Source organism: Nannospalax galili, unplaced genomic scaffold (assembly GCF_000622305.1).
Source record: "Nannospalax galili isolate Female #2095 unplaced genomic scaffold, S.galili_v1.0 scaffold418, whole genome shotgun sequence".
Lineage (NCBI taxonomy): Eukaryota > Metazoa > Chordata > Mammalia > Rodentia > Spalacidae > Nannospalax > Nannospalax galili.
In genome coordinates, this window is record NW_008342003.1 from 3,032,695 (window position 1) to 3,053,156 (window position 20,462).

The following is a 20,462-nucleotide window of genomic DNA, read 5'->3' on the forward strand; positions in this document are numbered from 1 at the left end:
GAATCAACTTAGATATCCATCAACTGAAGAACAAATAATGAAAATGTGAGACACTCATACAAGGAAATTCCATTTATCAGTAAATTAAGATGAAATTTAGGAAAATGGATAGACTGGAAAAATTTATACTGACTGAGGTAACTCAGGCCAAGAAAGACAAATGCCATATGTTCTCTATTATATATGGATCATGGATTTCAATTAATTTTTGTTTTTAACTTGGAATGTCTGTAGACAGGAAGCTAAAAAGGGTCGATGGGGATAAAGTGAGGCCTGCAGATGTGGAAAAAAGTAGGAGGTGGAACTAAGTAAGATTTAAAGAAAGGGAGGGGGAGGGTTAGTCAGCATTAAGAATGTAAGAAGATATATGGAAACCTGAATTCAATCCCCAGAGCTCACTTGGTGGAAGAAGAAAACTGACTCCTGCATATTGTCCTCTGACCTCCACACATACCATCATATGTGTTAGTGTGCAGAGAGAGAGAGAGAGAGAGAGAGAGAGAGAGAGAGAGAGAGAGACTAAATAAATATTTTTAAAAAGAGAGTTTTAACAAAGATACCCTATATGGTGAATAATGCCAATCCCTTTTGATCATAATTGATCAAAAGAAAAATCCAAATGCCAAGTGTGGCATATCTCCCTGAGTTTTTGATTAGGAAAGCCCCCAAAAGCCCAAAATGACACAGGTTAATGCTCTTGATTGCCCACCAGAACTTAATAGGAAGATCTTATTGATGCTGAAAGATCAAGTCACATATAAAGGCAGGCCCATCAGAATTACAGCTGGTTCTTTTCAAAGACCGCAAAAACCAGAAGTGATTGGAACAATGTCCTGCAAGTTGTAAGAGAACACAGATGCCAGCACAGCAAAAATATCAGTCATAATTGCAGGAGAAAGAAAATCTTCCAGATAAAAACAGATTTAAGGAATTTATGTCTACTAAGCCAGATCTACAGAGGATACAGGAAGAAATACTTCAGCCTGAAAAAAGATTAAACACACCCAAAGAGTGCACAAGGAATAAATAATTCAGAACAATTAACTAAAAGAGTTCTAAGAACATACCATCACAACAACAAAATGACAGGGAATAATACACATTGTTCAATAATAATTCTCAATATTAATGGTCTTAATTTTCCAATAAGCACAGACTAATGGACTACATTAGAAAACAGGATTCATCTGTTTTTCTACCTCTAAGAAACACACGTAACCATCAATGACAGACACAACCTTAAGGTAAAAATGTTGAAAAAATATTCCAAAGGAAAGGAATAAAAAGATAAGCAAGAGGGGCTGGAGAGGTGGCTCAGTGGTTAAGAACACTGACTATTCTTGCAGAAGACCAGGGTTTGAATCCCAGCACCCACATGGCAGCTAACAACTGTCCATAACTCCAGTTCCAGGGGATCTGACAGTCTCTTTTGTCGTCCATGGGCATTGCATGACACGGGTCATGCACTTACTTAACGTGCAGGCATAACACACACATAAAATAAAAATAATAAATAAAATATTTTTAAAAAATAAGCAAGAATAGCTATCCTAATATCTGACAAAATAGGCTTCAAACAAATACTATCAGAAGGGATGAGGAAATACACCTCATACTCATTAAAAGACGAATCAGCCAAGAGGATATTATAATTCTAAACATTTATGCACCAAATATAGGGGCACCCAACTTCATAAAAGAAATACTATTAGACTGAAAACTACATATCGACCCCAACACAGTAAGAGTAGGTGGCTTCAGTACCCCATTCTCACCAATTGAAAGGTCATCCAGACAGAGTAAACAGAGAATTTCTGGAGTTATATGACATCATAAATCCAATGGCTCAAACAGACATTTTCAGAACATCCCACCCAAACACTAAAGAATACCCTCTCTTCTCAGCAGCCTTGGAACTTTCTCCAAAACTGACCACTTATCAGGACACAAAGTAAGTCTCAGCATATTTAGAAAAATGAAATAACATCTTTTATTCTATCTGGCCCAAAATAATAGAGCTGGATAATAACAACACTAGAAATAAGAGAAAGTAGATAATCTCATGGAAACTAAACAACACACTACTGACTGAAAATTAAAAATCCCTAGAAGTGAGTCTGGAGAGATGGCTCAACAGTTAAGAGCAATGGCTGCTCTTGCAGAAGACCCGGGTTCAGTTTCCAGCACCCATGTGGTACTAACAACCATCCATAACTCCAGTTCCAGGGGATCCAACGCCCTCTTCTGACCTTAACAGGCATTGCACAACACAGATGCACTTACATACATGCAGACATTACACTCATACACATAAAATAATAAAAATGATAAAAAAAATCCCTAGAATTGAATGAAAATTAAAACATATCCTACCAAAAATCTAAGGACACAATGAAAGATAGTACTAAGAGGAAAGTTTATAGCACTAAGTGCCTATATCAGAAACTGAAGAGCTCTCATATTAGTAACTTAACAATGTACCTGAAAGCCCTGAAAATATAAGAACAAACAACACTCAAAAAGAATAGAATGGGATGGAAAGAGGCCTAGAGGTATGACTCAATAGCTAAGGGCACTGGTTGCTCTTGCAGAAGACCCAGGCTTTGTTCACAGCACCCACGTGGTGGCTAACAACTACCCATAACTCTAATTCCAAGGAATCTCCTCTTCTGACCTCTGCAAGCATTACATGCACATGATGCATCTACAAAACACTCATAACACACAACATCAAATAATTTTTTAAAAGAAGAGTAGATAGGAAAACAAAATAATGGCTGAAATTAATGAAATATAAATTTAAAAACCAATAAAAAGAATCAATGAAACAGAGTTTTTCCTTTGAAAATATTAAAGGTTGATAAACATTTAGCCAAATTAACCAAAAGAAAGAAAGATAGGGGACTCTAATAAAATCAGAGATGAAAAGAGAAACATTGCAAGAGAGGAAATTCAGAGAACTATAAGGACATATTTTTAAAATCTATATTTAATAAGTTAGTTGTGGAAATGGGGATGGGGATCTGAATGTGATCAAATATATAAATGAAATTCTCAAAGAATTGATGAAACGTTTCTTTTAAATCTATATTCCACTAAACTGGAAAGTCAAAAATAAATTGATGAATTTCTATGACTTACCAAAATTAAATCAAGATGAAGTAAATAACTTAAACAGACCCATAACAACCTATAAAAGCAATAATTAAACATCTCCCAACTAAAACACCTCAGGACCAGATGGATAGAGAGCAGAATTCTATCAGACCTTAAAAAAAGAACTAACATCAATATTTCTCAAATTATTCTGTAAAATAGAATAGGAAGGGATACTTCCAAAATCTTTTTATTAATCCAGTGTTACTCTGCTAGCAAAGCCAAAGAAGCCAACACCATATATGTGAGTCATAGAACATGAAGAAATCAAGCTGGTACTGACCTATAAGCTTCATGCCTACTCACTATCCTTCATAGTGCTGTAAGACTGTTGTGAAGGAGAAATGGAATAAGCTGTGAACCCTGCAAACTACAATAATGACTGGCCTGGAAACTTATACCCACTGGTGCAATAGTGATGCAAATTTCATGGTAGTAACCAAATAACTGTCTGATTGGAGTTAAGACATGCTCCACAAGATGAAACTCATTCCTGGCTCTGTTACTGGGGCTAAAAATCTGTGGTTAGACAGGTCATGGGCCTTAGGAAAGAACCTTCTACTAATATTCTGCTAAATGGACATATTATTAAACTGACTCCTCAAGACATTGCTATATCCATAGATGAATGCATCTCTCAACTCACCAGAAAAGCTTTTTCTTTCAGTAGAAGGCAATTAACACAAAGACCCACAGCTAATGTGCAGAGAATAAGAGAATTCAGAGTGCTCAGCCCTAAATGGAACACCTATATCACACCCCTCCCCACCTAGGCTCAGGTATCTTCTCTAAAGAGGGTTAGAGCGATTCCCAGCATGGGGGGCAGTGGGCACAAAGTCCTACCCCCTAGCTGAGGAGCTGTTGACATTTAATAGCTGATGGGAGAAGAAAAGTCAGTTTTCTTTAAGGGCGTGACCATGTCTGGGTGGACCACACTCCAGGGCAGGCTCCACACTCAAGAATATTTAGGTAACACAAATTGGATTAAATGTGTTTTAAAAAAAAGACACAAAGTGGATATGTAGGGTGGTGGGGGTGGAGTGAGGAAAAATTGGAGGTATATAAATATGATAAAAATACACAATAAAATCCTCAAACACTAAAAATATTAAAAACAGTTTTAATCCAAGTAAGCAAGAAAAGTAAAAATATGGGTATAAAGAAAAAGAGAATGCAGGGCTGGAGAGAAAGCTCAGCAGCTAAGAGCACTGACTGGCTTCCACTTTCTACTCTGTTCCTGCCAGTTTGCCATGACTGAGACCTTGTGGCAGTTTCTATATTCTCCTTGGATTAAATTCCAAGAATCATCATCTTCATTTCCTGGAGTCATAATCATCAATTAAGTGCTGAACTGTGCCACATCCCACCCTATACCATGCAGACCAATCTTAACTGCTTCTACCAGATGCACTGTCAATCTCTGTAGTCTAGCAACACCTTGTCAGATTTCTTGTTCAGTCACACAACTACTTGCCTTTCACCCTCCTGCCACTCCTGTTACCACCTTGATTTGTTTGACTCACTAAGGATTGTAAACATTTTAATAATCGGTTTAAAGGAAGGTGAAGGAGCCACTTTAGTCTTCAGGGTCTTTGTATGACCATAAATAACAAACATGTACCTTTGCACAAATGGTGAAAACCCAAACTTCTACCTACTGGTTCCAAAACTCTTATCATCCCTGATATCAATGGCAGAAATATTCTTTCTAGGGCAACACAGACCATAAATGAACATTCTGAAGAATTCTCCAAATAAAGGTTCTCTTTGCAACTTGCTCTTAGGTAAGATGCTTTTATGGGGCCTTCCAATAAAAGATCAAGGGAATAAGGTATTCAAGAAAGGAAGAATACTGTGAAGAAATAAATTACAGTACTTTTATTTAGCCTTATTAACCAAAAGAAAGAAGAAACAAAAATCAATAGAATCAGAGAACAGACAAGCATAGCAGACACCAAAGAAACAGAACATTTTTATAAAGAATACCTTAAAAACCTATACTCCATTGTTAGATAACCTAAAAGAAATGGATGAATTTCTAGGTTTTTTTTCCAATCACCAAAGTTAAACCAAGAAGAGATAAACAACTAAAACAGATTCATAACAAAAAAATGAGGTTAAAATAGTAACACAAAGCCTTCTGACTAAAAATAACCTAGGTCCAGATGGATTCACAGCAAAATTCGACCAAACCATCAAAGAATAACTAATCAATACTCCACAAATTATTTTTAAAAATAGAGAGGTGGCACTTCGAAACTCCTTCTAGAAAACCAATTGCTCTAATACCGAAGTCAGGTAAAGATACAAGAATAAAAGAAAACTACAGACCAGTATCACTGATAAACCTAGACGCAAAAACTCAATAAAATATTTGAAAACCACATATATCAAAAAGACTGCCTACCATGATCAAGTTCACTTTATCCCAGAGACACAGAGATGGTTCAATATACATAAGTCAATAAATGTAATAAATCATATATGTGTACTTTAAAAAATCACAATTATCTCAAAAAATTCAGAAAAGGCCTTTGTCAAAAATCCAACATACCTTCATGATAAAAGTCTTAAAGAGAACAGGACTGGAGGGAACACACCTCAACATAATAAAGGCTATTAAATGACAAACCCACCACCACCATCGTTCCAAACAACCGGGAAGGAGACGGGGCTGTCTATTATCTCCACTCCTTTTTAATAGGTGATTGAAGCCATAGCTAGGACAATAAGAAAGAGAAGGAAATTAAGAGGAGACTATTAGGGAAAAATTTCAAATTATCCCTCTTTGAAGATGATAGATAATACATAAAAGATCCCAAAAATTCAACCAGAAAGCTTTGAGAAGCAATCAATACTTTCAGCAAAGTGGCAGGATATATAATCAGTTCCAAAAAGCAGTAGCTTTTCTATATATCAATGACAAGCAAAAAGAGATCATGGAAACACTCCCATTCACAACAGCCTCAAAATATATCCAGGAATAAACCTAAACAAAGAGGTAAATGACCTTTGCAATAAAAACTAAATTTTTGAAGAAAGAGATTGGGAAAGACACTAGAAGATAGAAAGACATGGCTTCATAGAATTAATGTTGTGAAAATGACCATTTTACCAAAAGCAACGTACAGATTCAATGAAATCCCAATCAAAACTCCTATGACATTTTTCACAGAAATGAGAAAAAAAAGACCTAAAATTCATATGGAGACACAAAAAAGACTGTGGATAGCCAAGTAATACTGAGTAAAAAGAACAATGCTGGAGGGATTGTTCTTTTTATAACAGTACTCTCTTTAGGAAGAACTGTTTTTAGAGACATCAACAGTAAACTGACAAGAGGGGCAAGATTAAAGATTAGGGAATAGTACCTGTATTAAAGTGACACTCATACTGTTCACTAGGCTGACTCTGGAGTAAACATTTCTGCAAGTAAATTCCACAATTGGGAATATCTCAAATGAAGTATGCAGATATTGTGAATACATTATATAATTATTTTAGAATTCTATGTGCTTTAGTTCTCAGAGTATTTCATGTATATAGTTCATTTAATATTTATAGCATTCCTGTGTGATCAGCAGCCATAGTCATCCTTCCTGTTTTCTTTTGGACTAACCACTGTATATTCCACTTACTACCCTGGCATACAGTGAACCACCTGGTTAGAAAGTCCAATGATCTCTCCATTGCCAGATTTCTGAATTGCTGACTTATTTTACACACCTTATTATCATCTACACAATTGTGCTGTGTAGTAAATTGTGTTTTGCAAAGTTTGTTTTAGTTGCTATTTGTACAAGTCAATAATGTTCTGTTTTTAAATAAATGCTGCTGATTTAGGTGAACTATCATTATCCATCATGATAAAACAGTAAGACAGACATCCTGGTTACCTCTCTTGCCACTTTATATACCAATTGGTAAAGTAGAGGAGTACAGTCAACTCGGAGAGTGTAATTGCCTGAAGAATAAACCAAACACAAAAGGTATTATTTCATACTTCCAAATGAAATTCCATTTATATTTAATTCTAGCTTTCTATTTTAAGTATAAGTCTTTAAACCAAAATTGCTCCTCAGGAAGGAGAGAAGTCAAAGTACACAATTTCAAATGATGAAGAAATGGTGGCCTTTGGTGGCTGAGGTGGCAGCTCCCATAGTCATCCGTCCACCATCCTCATGGCAGCATCTCTGAATCACTGTCAATGAAAACATTAAGACTACAGAACTGCTAGGGATGGTGGCCCATGTCTTTAATCCCAGGACTCAGGAAGCAGAGACGGGGGGATCTCTATGAGATGGAGGCCAACCTGGTCTACATTTAAAATTCCAGGCTAGCTGGGGCTACAGGGAGTCCATGTCTCAAAATACAAACCAAAACCAAAACCAAGCCAAACCAAAATACTACAGAATTTATTTTTCATTTTTCAATCAATTCAGCACTGTAGCTCAATACATTAGAAGAATGCATGTTATGACACCCATCAGGAACAATAAACAATCAAAAATACACAGAAACCTTGAGACAAATATCATGTGTCAAACTCAAAAGGAAGTTTCAATAAATGAATAAAATATTTCTTTACTTATTTTTCAAGAAAATTTTTAATATAGAAAATATTTCTGTATGAGATTCTATAAAGTATTTCTTCTGAAATATTTGAGCCATTTTTAAAATATCTCCATAGGAATAATGTGGTGAATATTAGGGATTTAAGTAGTAATCAAAGGTGGGTGCATATATACCAAACCTAAACATAGCAAAAATAGCTCAGTTGTCTTTCATATTAATATGACTATTGTTTTTCATGTGGTAAAATAAAAAAAAATTAAGTTATTACTGAGTAATCTCATTTGAACAAAAGATCTGAGCCAATAAGTTAGAATCTATAAACTTAAGAAAACAATAGGAACTGAAGAAATTGCCAGGTGCCGTGGTGCATGCCTGTAAGGCTAGCATTGGGGTGGAAGCAGGAGTATCGGGGGTTCAAGAGCATTGTTGCCAATAAAGCCAGCTTAAGCCAGCCATGAAACACTATCTCAAGAAAAAAATAAATAAACCAAACAACAAAAAGATAATATACTAACTAGAACTAAAAATAAAATTTACTTTCTGAAAATTCTATTTCAATTAGAAATAAAATTTACCTTCTATAGAGGAATCTGAATTGATATAAGCAATGCTTCTCTCCTGTAGCATTTTTGCATTCTCCTGTAAGGCAAAGTTGTTAGTTCACAGGATTTACTATCGTGAAAATATAAACTAAATAACCATAGCAATTTTATGGAAAAGTGGTTTCCCAATACTTTATAAATCAAATATGCCTACCTGTGACCACAGAGTTAAAGAGAATTCTGATAACTGCTTGATTGATGGCATTAATGCAATTAAACAAGAAAAAAAGCATATTATGAAGCCATATACTAAAACTGTAAATCCCCAAAGAAAAGATATTTTTAAGTGTGCTTTCTTGATTCTATGCATCTATGTCAGAATATGCTGAGATGAGGTTTCAAAATTTGGAGGTCCTAGCCTAGATCTACTGAATCAGAACTGTTCAAAGTGAGGGATGAAATCTGTACTTTCCAGCAGGTGTCCATGGTGGCAGATCCATATATTCACTGAAATTTGAGATCTACTACCAAGGGGATACCCAAGTACAGTCTAAGAAAAGTAGAAAATGTTCATTTATCTATATTTATGAAAACAGGGGCTGGCAAGATGGTTCAGCAGTTAAGAGCACTGGCTGTTCTTGCAGAGGGCCTGGATTTGAATCCCAGCACCCACATGGCAGCTAACAACTGTTCATAACTCCAGTTCCAGGGGATGGTGATGCCCTCTTCAGTCCTCTGCAGGCACTGGGTGATATGGGTATACTTACACACATGCAGGCATAACAGTCATACATATAAAATAAAAATACATCATATATATTTATATAAATAATAAAATAAAGAATAAAAAGTCCATTCTATGGGTTGGGGTCCTGGGTTGTATAAAAAGATGAAAGCAAGCAGAGCACAGGCATTCATCTCTCTCAGCTTACAGATAGTGGATATAATGCAACCAGGTGCCTCCACAGAGCTACCATCATGACTTCTATCATGTTGGACTGTTTCTTTGAACTATGGGCCAAAATAAACCTTTTCTGCTTTGAGTTGCTTTTTTGTCAGGTATTTTGTCCCAGCAACAAGAACTGTAACTAATAGAGTTGTCTTGATTATAGAGTCAGAATCTCTATCACAATATTTGCAGTAGAAACTAAGAAAATGCCTTACTAGGTTTTTGTTTGTTTGTTTGACACAGGGTCTCACTGTGTAGCCCTGGATGACCTGGAACTTGTAGTGATTTGCCTGCCTCTGCCTCCTGAGTGCTGTAATTAAAATTGTATGCCCTCACACGCATCCACTTTGGTGCTTTTATAGAAATTATGTTGCTGAATATGATAAAGAATCTTGTATAAAACTAAGACAAATGTTGAAATTGTTTCTAAATCCACATGTGCAGCAATTAATGCAAATTTGTATTTATTATTCTAAATCTTAGATTTGAGCCTTATTTTAATTTCTGAAATTAAAAATATATATTTATGTATGCATGTATTACCAGAAATTACAAACTCTAAAAAAATGACCTTAATAATATTTGGTACATCTAAATTAATGTTCTATTTCCAAATTGCATATTTATAATATTAGTATAAAATTAAAATGTATAATGTAAATATAAACAACAAAGAATAAGTGGTATTGGACAATTAACTATATGAAATTTTGCTTCATATTATTATTTTGCAGTAATGTAAGAGAAAATTAGTCAGGAAGGCACTTTTTTACTCTATACACAGACATATGCTACACTTTAGAGCTTGTAAATAAAATCTGGACTTATAAATGATAAACAGATGTCAGCAAGAAAGCAAGTACTCACATAGCATATCTACCATGACTAAAAATGTGTATGGTCACCTTAAATATGTACGAACCCAAATGTTACCAGTAGAATAGCACACAGAAAAAGAAAGAAATGGGCTCAGGAGAAACGCTTAAAGAATTAAGAACCCATAGACAAAAACCAGTCTTATTTGAAAGAGAGCAAAAGACACTAAGAAATTATAAGGTAAGTTACTCTAATAAAGTAATTCAATTTACAGTATTATAATTTTAGATTTAAAGCACACAACTGTTGTAAAAGTAAAACAAAACACAGCTTGTAGATTCTGATTATTTTCTTAGTTTACTGATTTTTTCACAAAATAAATACAGAAGAAAACTGAAATATTTTGATAATGAATAGTGTTAAGCCCAAGAAGCTATTCTGCTTTGTGAAACTGATGTGAGAATTAAAAAAATATTCTGTCTTAAATTCTCTTGAGTAATTCTCCATTAATTGACCAAGAAAATAATATAAGCCACCTTCCTTGGTATTTACCTCAGCCCATTCCGTTGAACCCAGTAACCCAAACTCTTCTGCATCCCAGCTAGCAAAAATGATAGTTCTCCTAGGTCTCCAGCCTGTAATCATGATAATGTACATAGTTAGGTACACCTGCTATAGATACAGGAAAATTAAGCAAGTCACTTTTGGTCAGCAGCTATCAAAGAAGTGTTAGTTACCTCCACTTATCAGTTTTCCAAAACTTTGGGCAATTTCTTGCAAAACTGCAGTTCCAGTGGTTGGGTCAATACCTCCAAACACCCATGAGTCACGATGACCTCCCAGAATGACATACCTGTCTGAACAAGAAACAGTTCAAAGAACTTCACTCTGCATACATTATAGGTATTTGTCATTTTCATATTTAAATTAATATTTCCCTTGAGTTTTCTCCACAGAAAACAACCAACACTGTAAAGTAAAATATTTTAGATTATCACCTTCTCCCTGAATTTTATAGTTTCAAACAAGTCAGAAAAATATCAGTTATTGATTGGATTTCATCCTCTTAAAAATCTTTGTAAAAACGAAATTTTTTTTTAATTCAATGACTCACCAGGTTCTATAGATCCTCTGATAGTTCCAATTACATTGTAAATTCTTGTGATTTTATTGATGTTATTAACATGCATTCTCACTTTCCTAGAATTTTTAAAAAAAGTTATTTCATGTTGCACATTATCTTTATTATGAACAATTTCAAGGTTCAGAAAATTATACAACAGGACAATAAATTCTCATATCTCTGTCACCTAAAGTCAATAATTTTTAGGTTTATTTGAGCCATTTGCAAAGCATCATGACAATTTATTCCCATATATTTAAGCATGTGCCTTAAAGTCAAATTGTAAAAACCAATATTTTATATTCTTCCTTCCTCATAACTGTATTATTGATACTTATTTCTAACTCAAATTATTCTATTAAATGTCATATTAATTTTTTTAAAAATTTATTATTTTTATTTTATATGTATGAGTGCACTGCCTGCATGTACATAAGTGCACCCATGTTGTGCAGTGCTCACAGAAGTCAGAAGAAGACATCAGATCCCTTGAAACCGTAATTATGGAGAGTTGTTATTTGCCATGCGGTTGCTGGGAACTGAACCTGGGTCCTCAGCAAGAACAGCCAGTGTTCTTAACCACTGAGGCATCTCTTCAGCTTCTTAGGTATTTTTAAAACTTTATAATCTTACCACAAAAGGAAGACAGTTATTTAATAAATTAAAAATATAAGCCTGTTTGAGCATATGTCTTTATAAAGCTATGTACTTCATAATGATGTGTTAATCAATACTAGATCCCATATATGATAGAAGTCCCCTAAGACTATGGAGAGCTAAAAACTTCTGTTGATATTGTAGCTGCTGTGATGTTCATAGTATAATGTATATTTGTGGTGATATATATATATATGCAAACGTATTGTCAGTCATACAAATGTAGAGCAATGCAATTATGTACAATACATACTGTACTTTTATTGTTCACTTGGAGTTTACTATAAGACAAAATGGCATAGTAAGCCAGCAATGGTCTCATTCTTTTGTTTATAGCACCTCTTGATTGCATCAAGAGGCCACATCCAGTGACTGATTAAATCATCTAAGTGTGTATAAGTATACTCTGCTGTTCCAAAAATAATACATTTCTTAAAATATATCTCCCTGATAAGTGACACACAACTATGTTTTGGTACTTCTTGCTGTTCATTAACTTTCTTTTGGACTATGGAAACGATCTATAAGTATATTGCCAAAAATCAGCCTGAGCACTGCCTAAAGAATTTAGCAAATTCTATTGTTAAGTGAGAATTTGGGAAAATGTGTATAGCTACAAAATGAAACTTTCCCAGGCCATTCTTGTTTATTTTGATTTGGGCCTGGATTCAACACTCATTCATGATTAGAATTACCCCACTAAGAAAGTAACAGTAAATTTAAGAAAGCTCAGCCAGACTCCCCCATACCAAATGCCATGCACCTCTTTAAAAAGATTTTCAAAATGTGTATCAGTGTTTTCCCTGAAAGTATGTAAGTGTACCGCTTGCATGAAATAACAAGGAAGATTGGAAGAGTGTGTCAGATCTCCTGGAACTGAAGTTACAGATGGTTGTCAGCTGCAATATGCTTGAAATCAAACCTGGGTCCTCTGAAAGAGTAGTTAGTGCTCTTAATCACCAAGTCGTCTCTCCAGCCCCTGCCATGCATGTTTTATGAATCCCAGAATAACATGGGTAAATACTGATTCAGTTTTTCTCAAGAGGACAAAGAAGGCTTTGTTCATTTTGGAGACAGAGTGACCCATCATTTGTTATTTGTGATTATATTTGAAGGGAGGTACTAATCAGCTGCCAAAGTTCATATAATGGTAAGTGAAGATTCTGCCCTAAAGTCTTTGAAACACACAATCTGTTCATCAGAGTCCCTTCTGTCTTTGTTTCATTTTATTCTTTCACTAGAATATTTTATATCTCTTTGTAGAGCCAGAAACCAACATGAAAAAACATAATAGTGACACAAATAATTCACAATGGAGTGTGATTTAGTATACATTCACTTAAAAGACTTCCCAATATAGACGGAAGCCAGCTTTGTTGCTATCATGTCCATTGTGACAATAATAATGAGCTGATTAATTTTACATCTATTTGAACATTCCTTTGAACCAGTTTTAACACCATACCTGGCTTCTTTGTTAAATAATAAGTTTAATGAAATCTACAGTACCTGCTCATTTCATGTCTGTTCTACAATCATCCTTTTAAATTATCCTTTTCAGCTTGGAGGTTTCTCTAAGATGTACCAGAGTTTCATCTTGCAGAATTAATATGGGCAGTAAAAATCCATTTTCCACACCTTTTAGATATCTATATATCTAGTTTCAATTTTTCTCTACAGACTTTGTGTTTTATTTATATTTCCATTTTGCTTAGGGTAGAACAAGTTATTCTTAACTGATGCCAGCAATATGGGAACTTGGCTTTATGTCTTGCCATTTGATAGTCTCTCTAAATAGATTAATAAATTATCAGAATTTCTGTGAGGTGAAAGAGAAAAGAGAATCTTTTAGGATTTTCAGTGCTATTAATGATTGTATATCTGTTCATTTTGAACACAAATCACCATGATGAAAGAGAATAATTTTTGAATATCGAAACCCTAGACACAAAACTTCTTATGCTTTTTGAGTTTACCCACCCCCCTCCGCGCGCACACACACACACACACACACACACACACACACACACTTTTTTGTTTTGTTTTGTTTTATTGAAACAGGGTCTCCCTGTAGCTCCAGTTGGCCTGGAACTCATTATGTAGACCAGGCTGACCTCAAACTCATAAAGATCTGCCTGTCTCTGCCTCCCAAGTGCTGGGACTACAGGCATGTACCACCACACCCAGCTACTCTCCCTTTCAAAAGAACATTTATTTTATTTTTACTTACATGTATGTGTGTGTGTGTATGTTCATGTGTGTGCAGGTGCCCATGGAGGCCAGAAGAGGGTATTAGATCCCCTAGATCCAGAGTAACAGGCAATTGTGAGCCAACTGATTTGGGTACTGGGATCCAAACTCCAGGTCTCATGATAGAGGAGCAAGTGCTCTGCTCTTAACCATCATCTTTACAGTCCCCTGAGTTCACTCTTAAATTCAGACAAATTATAGAACTAAACTTTTGTATTTTCCCCATGTCTGTTTGCTTCTGCTTGTACATAAAAAAAGCCTTTATCTATCCTATCCTTTCCTTCCTCTGAAGAGTATAAGTAAATTCAATGTTTCTTAAATCAAAGGAATTCTGTTTTGATTGAGTTATGAAGATAAATAAGTTCTTTGGTAAACTGAATATTCTAAAGCTCCTATTAAAATAAGGAAACTGAACTTCTGCTTTAACTATTTTGAAACAAAACAAATTTTAGGAACAAAACCATATGCTAAACATCAAAGTTCACATAGTTAAGGTAAACCACTAGCAAACTAGACTGAAATTTTTTAGTTTAATAGAAAATAGCTACAGTTTTCTGATTTATCAGACAAAGTCTTTCAGGTAAATAAAACTTTTTGAAGTTCAGACCATTTCCTACCTTCTCTCACACAGTGGAAAACTCTTTCTGTAAGGCTCAGCTCAGCTGACACACATGACCACTCCTCTATAATCCTGTGTTAATGTATTCAAAACTTCACACAGTAGAAATCTCACTGTAAGGCTCTGCTCAGCAAACATAAGATCATTCCTCTCCAATAGTGTGTTAATGCATTAAAATAATACAAATTATTACAATATCTCTATTAAGGCTTGTAATACCTAGTATGTTTTTCCCATTTTAAGTCACTTAACCCACAGAGTAAATGATAAATAGCTGACAGTTCCTTTCTCTCTGCTTCTTTACCTTCTTCCATTTTAAATGTTAATGAAAAACCGATTTAAAACTTGAGTTGAAAATGGAACTTTAAAAAAAAACAAAGCTTGAAATTTATAAGCCTATAACACAAAAATAGTAATTGTTAAACTAATATTAATGATGTCACCACTGGAAGAATTCAATAGTTCTTTCTGTAATTGCTTCTGAGGTGATTGACTCAAAATAATCAGATGTTCACTAGTAACAAAGATAAAGGAAAGAAAAACCCTTAACCTGGAAGAATATTTTTCTTAACATTTTCCTGATACAACAGAAAACTTTCCCTGGATATTAAACTATCAAAAAATTACCTGGAATAGTCACTTCCTATAAAGCCAGGTCCAATATTGTAACTAACATTTAGAGTTCCCTTCCAGCTCTCATCTGGTGGAGCAGTTCCTCCCAAGTGGCTATCAAGAAAAAATTAAACAGCAGAAAAAGGTTGATCATCACTTCCCAAAAAGAAATCATGAGTTTGATGGTGAGGTAATATATCATTGAATATGTAAGAACTATTTACAGAACAGACTCTCAAAAATCCCTAGAATTGTGGAGTTTGCATTATTAACAGAGTTATAGCCTAGACAAATAGGAAACATATAACATGTTAGTTATAGAGGTGAGGAGGAAAAAAACCCTGATGGTGGGTGGGAGGCAATAGCCTCCTCATGCTTGATCTTAGTTATGCAGTTGGAGAAGCAGGAAGTCCAAGACGTCTAAAGAAGAGCAAATTCATAACTGTGTTAAGAAGAAATTAAGTTTTAAAGAAACTACTGATTAGGAGGCCCCCATAAAGCAATTATTAAGTTGGTCTCATACAGACATTTAGAAAATGGAAGTTGGAAGATACATAATGAAATATTGAATACAATAATGACAAACATTAACTGAATGGTCACCATATTCTAGACAATGCTCATTGCTGTGGTTTGGAGAGAAGTATTATTGTCCTCATTTTACAGATAAGGAAGTTGAATTATACAGTCATTATGTAACTGGTCCAAGGTCACATATTTAGTGGCCAGAATGATCACATTTGGGGGGGGTCTTCTTGAAACAGGGTTTCCCTGTATTCCCAGCTGACCTGGAACTCACTATGTAGACCAAGCTGGCCTTGAACTCACAGAGACATGCCTGCCTCTGCCTCCCAAGTGCTAGGACTACAGGTATGTGCCACCATGCTCAACTAGAATGATTACATTTTTATACCATAGATAAATAAATAATGAAGGAAATCCAAGTGCTATATCACAAATCAATGTTCATTTTTATCTTTGGACAAAGTCTTGCATATGAGAATTTCATCTGTGGCTTACAGGTCAGAAACTGGACATGCTGAAACAAAATATCTTATTCTCATATCCAGCTAAAAGACTATACCTTAATAATATCTCTGCATCATTATATCCAATAGGATGTACAGGTATGCTGGGAATCCCAACTCCTTCTTCAACATTAAGTCTGAAGGTGTACTCTGAAATAATTCAGCACATACATGAAAACAATTGAAGAATATGAGCAAGAGCAGCATCATGCAGGAATTTCTTCTATTAAAGACTTGTTATATATTTGCAATTACAGAAAAATTAAAAGTTACCAAAAAGTCAAACTGTTGCTTAATTAAATTTTCCTACTGGACTCAACAGTAAAAATTAAGTTATTTACATTTTAAGGTAAAATCAATCATAAAGATTATAGATTCTCAAACAGTTATAGACATGTTAAAGAATTCTCTTAAATTTTATGAGAATATTTTATTTCTCAAAAGACATGATGAATTGTTATTAAACTCCAATGAACTGTTTGCTTGGAAAATGTGTCTAAATATTGGACAAATGATTGGAAAAAAATAAAGTGCTTATGAGATTTTGAAAATTAATGACAATATTTATCCAAATAGTAATATAAAATATTCTTCAAAACAAGATTGGAAAGTAATGCCAGGTTTACCATCTCTTTTGTTTAATTATCAGCAAGATCAACTAAAAGGGACAACCTTCACATTCATGTCTGAACCAGTTTAAAAATGATAAGACATATGGGGCTGGAGAACTGACATAGTGGTTAAGAGTCCTGTCTGTTCTTGCAGAAGACCTGAGTTTGGTTCTTAGTACCTACATGGTGGCTAACAATCATCTGTAACTCCAGGTCCAGGGAATATGATGTCTTCTTCTGGCCTCCATGGGTACTGTATACATGTAGTGCACTTACACATGCAGGCAAAACATTCATACACATAAAATTTTAAACATAAATAAAAATAAGACATATGAAACAACAGTCCCAACATGCATTTTTTCTTATTATTTAAGTATCTTCATAAATACTTATTGAAACAAAAAGTTCAGCAATATAATTAGATAAAAATTCAGCAAATATACTAACTTGACTGGGCTGACACTTATGGAATGCACATTGTTCTCAAGAATATATGGAATATATATTAAATAGACTATATTATGGGCCATAAAATATGTTGTATTAAATGTAAAAGTCATACAATATACATAGCTTGACCACAGTTGAACTAAATTAGAAATTGATATTGGAAAGATACCTTGAAAATGCTTGACTAGTTAAAAGTCAAACTCCATATTTATAAATAAATCATAGGTCAATACTGAAGTGAAAATATAAATTACAAAGAATGTATAACAAAAAATAATATGTCAAAAGTTGTAGGGTACAGTTAAAGCAGTGACTAGAATAATCAAAGCATTAAAATACCTATTTAGCCCTAAAGACCTTTTGAAAATGTCATATGGAAATCTATATCTGTAGAAGCCTCCTAAAATATACTGATATACAAAGATAAAAATAGTTCAACTAGAGCTACCCTACAACAGGTAACAATACCCCTACTACACCAGAGACTAAGACATAAAAAGCCCAGAGCCAGGAATGGTTTACTTCTTCTGGAATTGTTAGCTAGTGAGGTCCTATAGGCCTCCAAATACTACAAGCTATTGCTGTTGCTTTAGTTTACCATTCAGAACATGATGGTAAGACCATATTGCTGAAAACACCACATTCTTGAATCATAGAGTGAGGAGAAATCAAGCTGGTATTGACCTGGAAGCACTAGCCTTCACAATGCTGGATAATTGCTATTCACTCTACCAGAGGAGAAAATAATTTTTTAAAAAAAAATTTTTTTGAAGTTGGATGGGGAGGAAAGTTGGGTTGGATATGAGAGGAGATGGGGCATTTAGGTTTGAAAAGTGAATTCACAAAAGAGAGGGGCTGCAGATGGCTCAGTAGTTAAGAGCACTGGCTGCTCTTGCAGAGGACCAAGGTTCAATTCCCATCATCCACATGCTGGCTAACAACTGCCCATTACTCCAGTTCCAGGGGATCCAATGCCCTCTTCTGACATTTGCAGGCATGTTGAATAACACTGAATGCAAACTATGAAAGCCAGATGAGCCTGGACCAAAATATTGCCGGTTTCAAATGACAACAGATGTCAACCAAGAATACTTTACCCAGCAAAACTGTCTATTAGAGTTGAAGGGAAAAGAAATTTCTTCCATGACATGAATAGGTTGAAAAAATTCATGTCCACCAAATCAGCCCTTCAGAAAATACTTGAAGCAATACAAAGGACTGACCAAAGGAACAACTACACTCAAGAGGCAACAGAAAGAAACTAAATGGAGGTATAACTGAGGAAACACAAAATTAGACCAGGAATGCAAACAGAAACTGAAATGATGGTAACCAATACATGTCTTTCAATAATAACTTTAAATATCAATGGCCTGAACTCCCAAGTCAAAAGACAAAGGCTAATTGAATGGATTAAGAAACAAAATTCACCTTTTTTCTTGTCTGCAAGAAACTCATCTCACCTTCAAGGATAAGCACTACCTTATGATGAAAGGATGGGAAAAAATATTCCAAGCAAATTACACTAAGAAACAAGCAGGGGTTACAATTCTAATATCAGACAAAATAGACTTTAAACTAAAACTATTCAGAAGCGATAAAGAGGGTCACTTCATTCTGATCAATGGAACAACTGACCAAGAAGACACTACAATCATGAACATAGATCACCAAACTCTGATTCACCTAATTTCATAAAAAACAGTACTACAGCACTTTAAGACACAGATTAACCCCAACTCAATAATAGTAGGTGACTTCCGTATCTCACTGTCTCCAATAGACAGGACAACCATAAAAAGAATAGAGAGATATTTGAATTAAATGATACTATGCAACAAATGAACCTAACAGATATCTACCAAATGTTTTACCTGAACACGAAAGAATACACTTTCTATTTAGCATCCCATGGAACTTTCTCTAAAATTGACCACATTCAGGACACAAAAGAAACCTCAATGAATATTAAAAAAATCAAAATAATTCCATTCATTCCATCAGATCACAATGCAATAAAGGTTACAATCAACACCAAAAGAAGCCCTAATCACCACATGAACACATGGAGATTAAACAACACACTCCTGAATGATGAGTGGGTCAAAAGAGAAATTAAGCAAGAAATAAAAGTATTCCTAGAATTAAATGAAAAGGATAATACAACACGACAAAACCTCTGGACACACTGAAAGTGGTCCTTAGAGGGAAGTTTATAGCTCTAAGTGCCTACATCAAAAAACCGGAAAGAACACAAACAAATGCCTTAACATTGCAACTCAACACACTTGAAAAGCAACAGCAAACGAAACCCAAACCCAGCAGACAAGAAGAAATAACAAAAATCAGGGCAGAAATTAATGAAACTGAAACAAAGAAAACAATATAAAGAATCAACAATTCCAAGAGTTGGCTCTTTGAAAAGATAAACAAGATTGATAGACTGCTAGCCCAGTTAAACAAAAGAAAGAAAGAGCACCTGCAAATCAACAAATTCAGAGATGAAAGGGGAAACATAACAACAGACACCAGAAAGATACAGAACATTAAAAGGAATACTTTAAAAACCCATATGCTACTAAATTTGAAAATCTAAAAGAAATGGATGGATATCGAACAGCATGGGAACCACTAAACCAAAAAGAGATTAAAAGCTTAAACAGACACATAACACAAAAAGAAATTGAAACAGTAATACAAAACCTTCTGACTAAAAAAAGCCCAGGACCAGATGGATTTACAACAGAATTCTGTCAGACATTTAAAGAAGATCTGCGTCCAATACTACTTAATTTATTCAAAAAAATAGAAATGGAGGGAGAACTTCCAAATTTCTTCTATGAAGCCAGCATCACTCTCATACCAAAGCCAGGTAAAGACACAACCAAAAAAGAAAACTGTAGACCCATATCCTTAATGAACATAGATGCAAAAATTATCAGCAAGATACTTACAAACCACACACAGACACACATCAAAAAGATCATACACCATGATCAAGTTGGCTTTATCCCAGAGATGCAGGGATGGTTCAATATACATAAGTCAATAAACATCATAAATCATAGAAA

General features: G+C 34.6%; 1 protein-coding gene across 1 annotated transcript in view; it reads right to left on the reverse strand.

Annotated features, from left to right (window-relative positions):
* Positions 1 to 20,462, reverse strand: part of Naalad2 (N-acetylated alpha-linked acidic dipeptidase 2) — a 67,817-nt gene that overhangs the window by 21,523 nt on the left and 25,832 nt on the right. The window contains exons 7-13 of the mRNA XM_008837744.3: positions 16,384 to 16,477; positions 15,315 to 15,413; positions 11,153 to 11,238; positions 10,776 to 10,895; positions 10,591 to 10,673; positions 8,307 to 8,370; positions 7,053 to 7,120 (exon numbers count right to left, since the gene is read on the reverse strand). Of these exons, the coding sequence (XP_008835966.1) occupies positions 7,053 to 7,120; positions 8,307 to 8,370; positions 10,591 to 10,673; positions 10,776 to 10,895; positions 11,153 to 11,238; positions 15,315 to 15,413; positions 16,384 to 16,477 (614 nt within the window). The remainder of the gene's footprint in view (positions 1 to 7,052; positions 7,121 to 8,306; positions 8,371 to 10,590; positions 10,674 to 10,775; positions 10,896 to 11,152; positions 11,239 to 15,314; positions 15,414 to 16,383; positions 16,478 to 20,462) is intronic.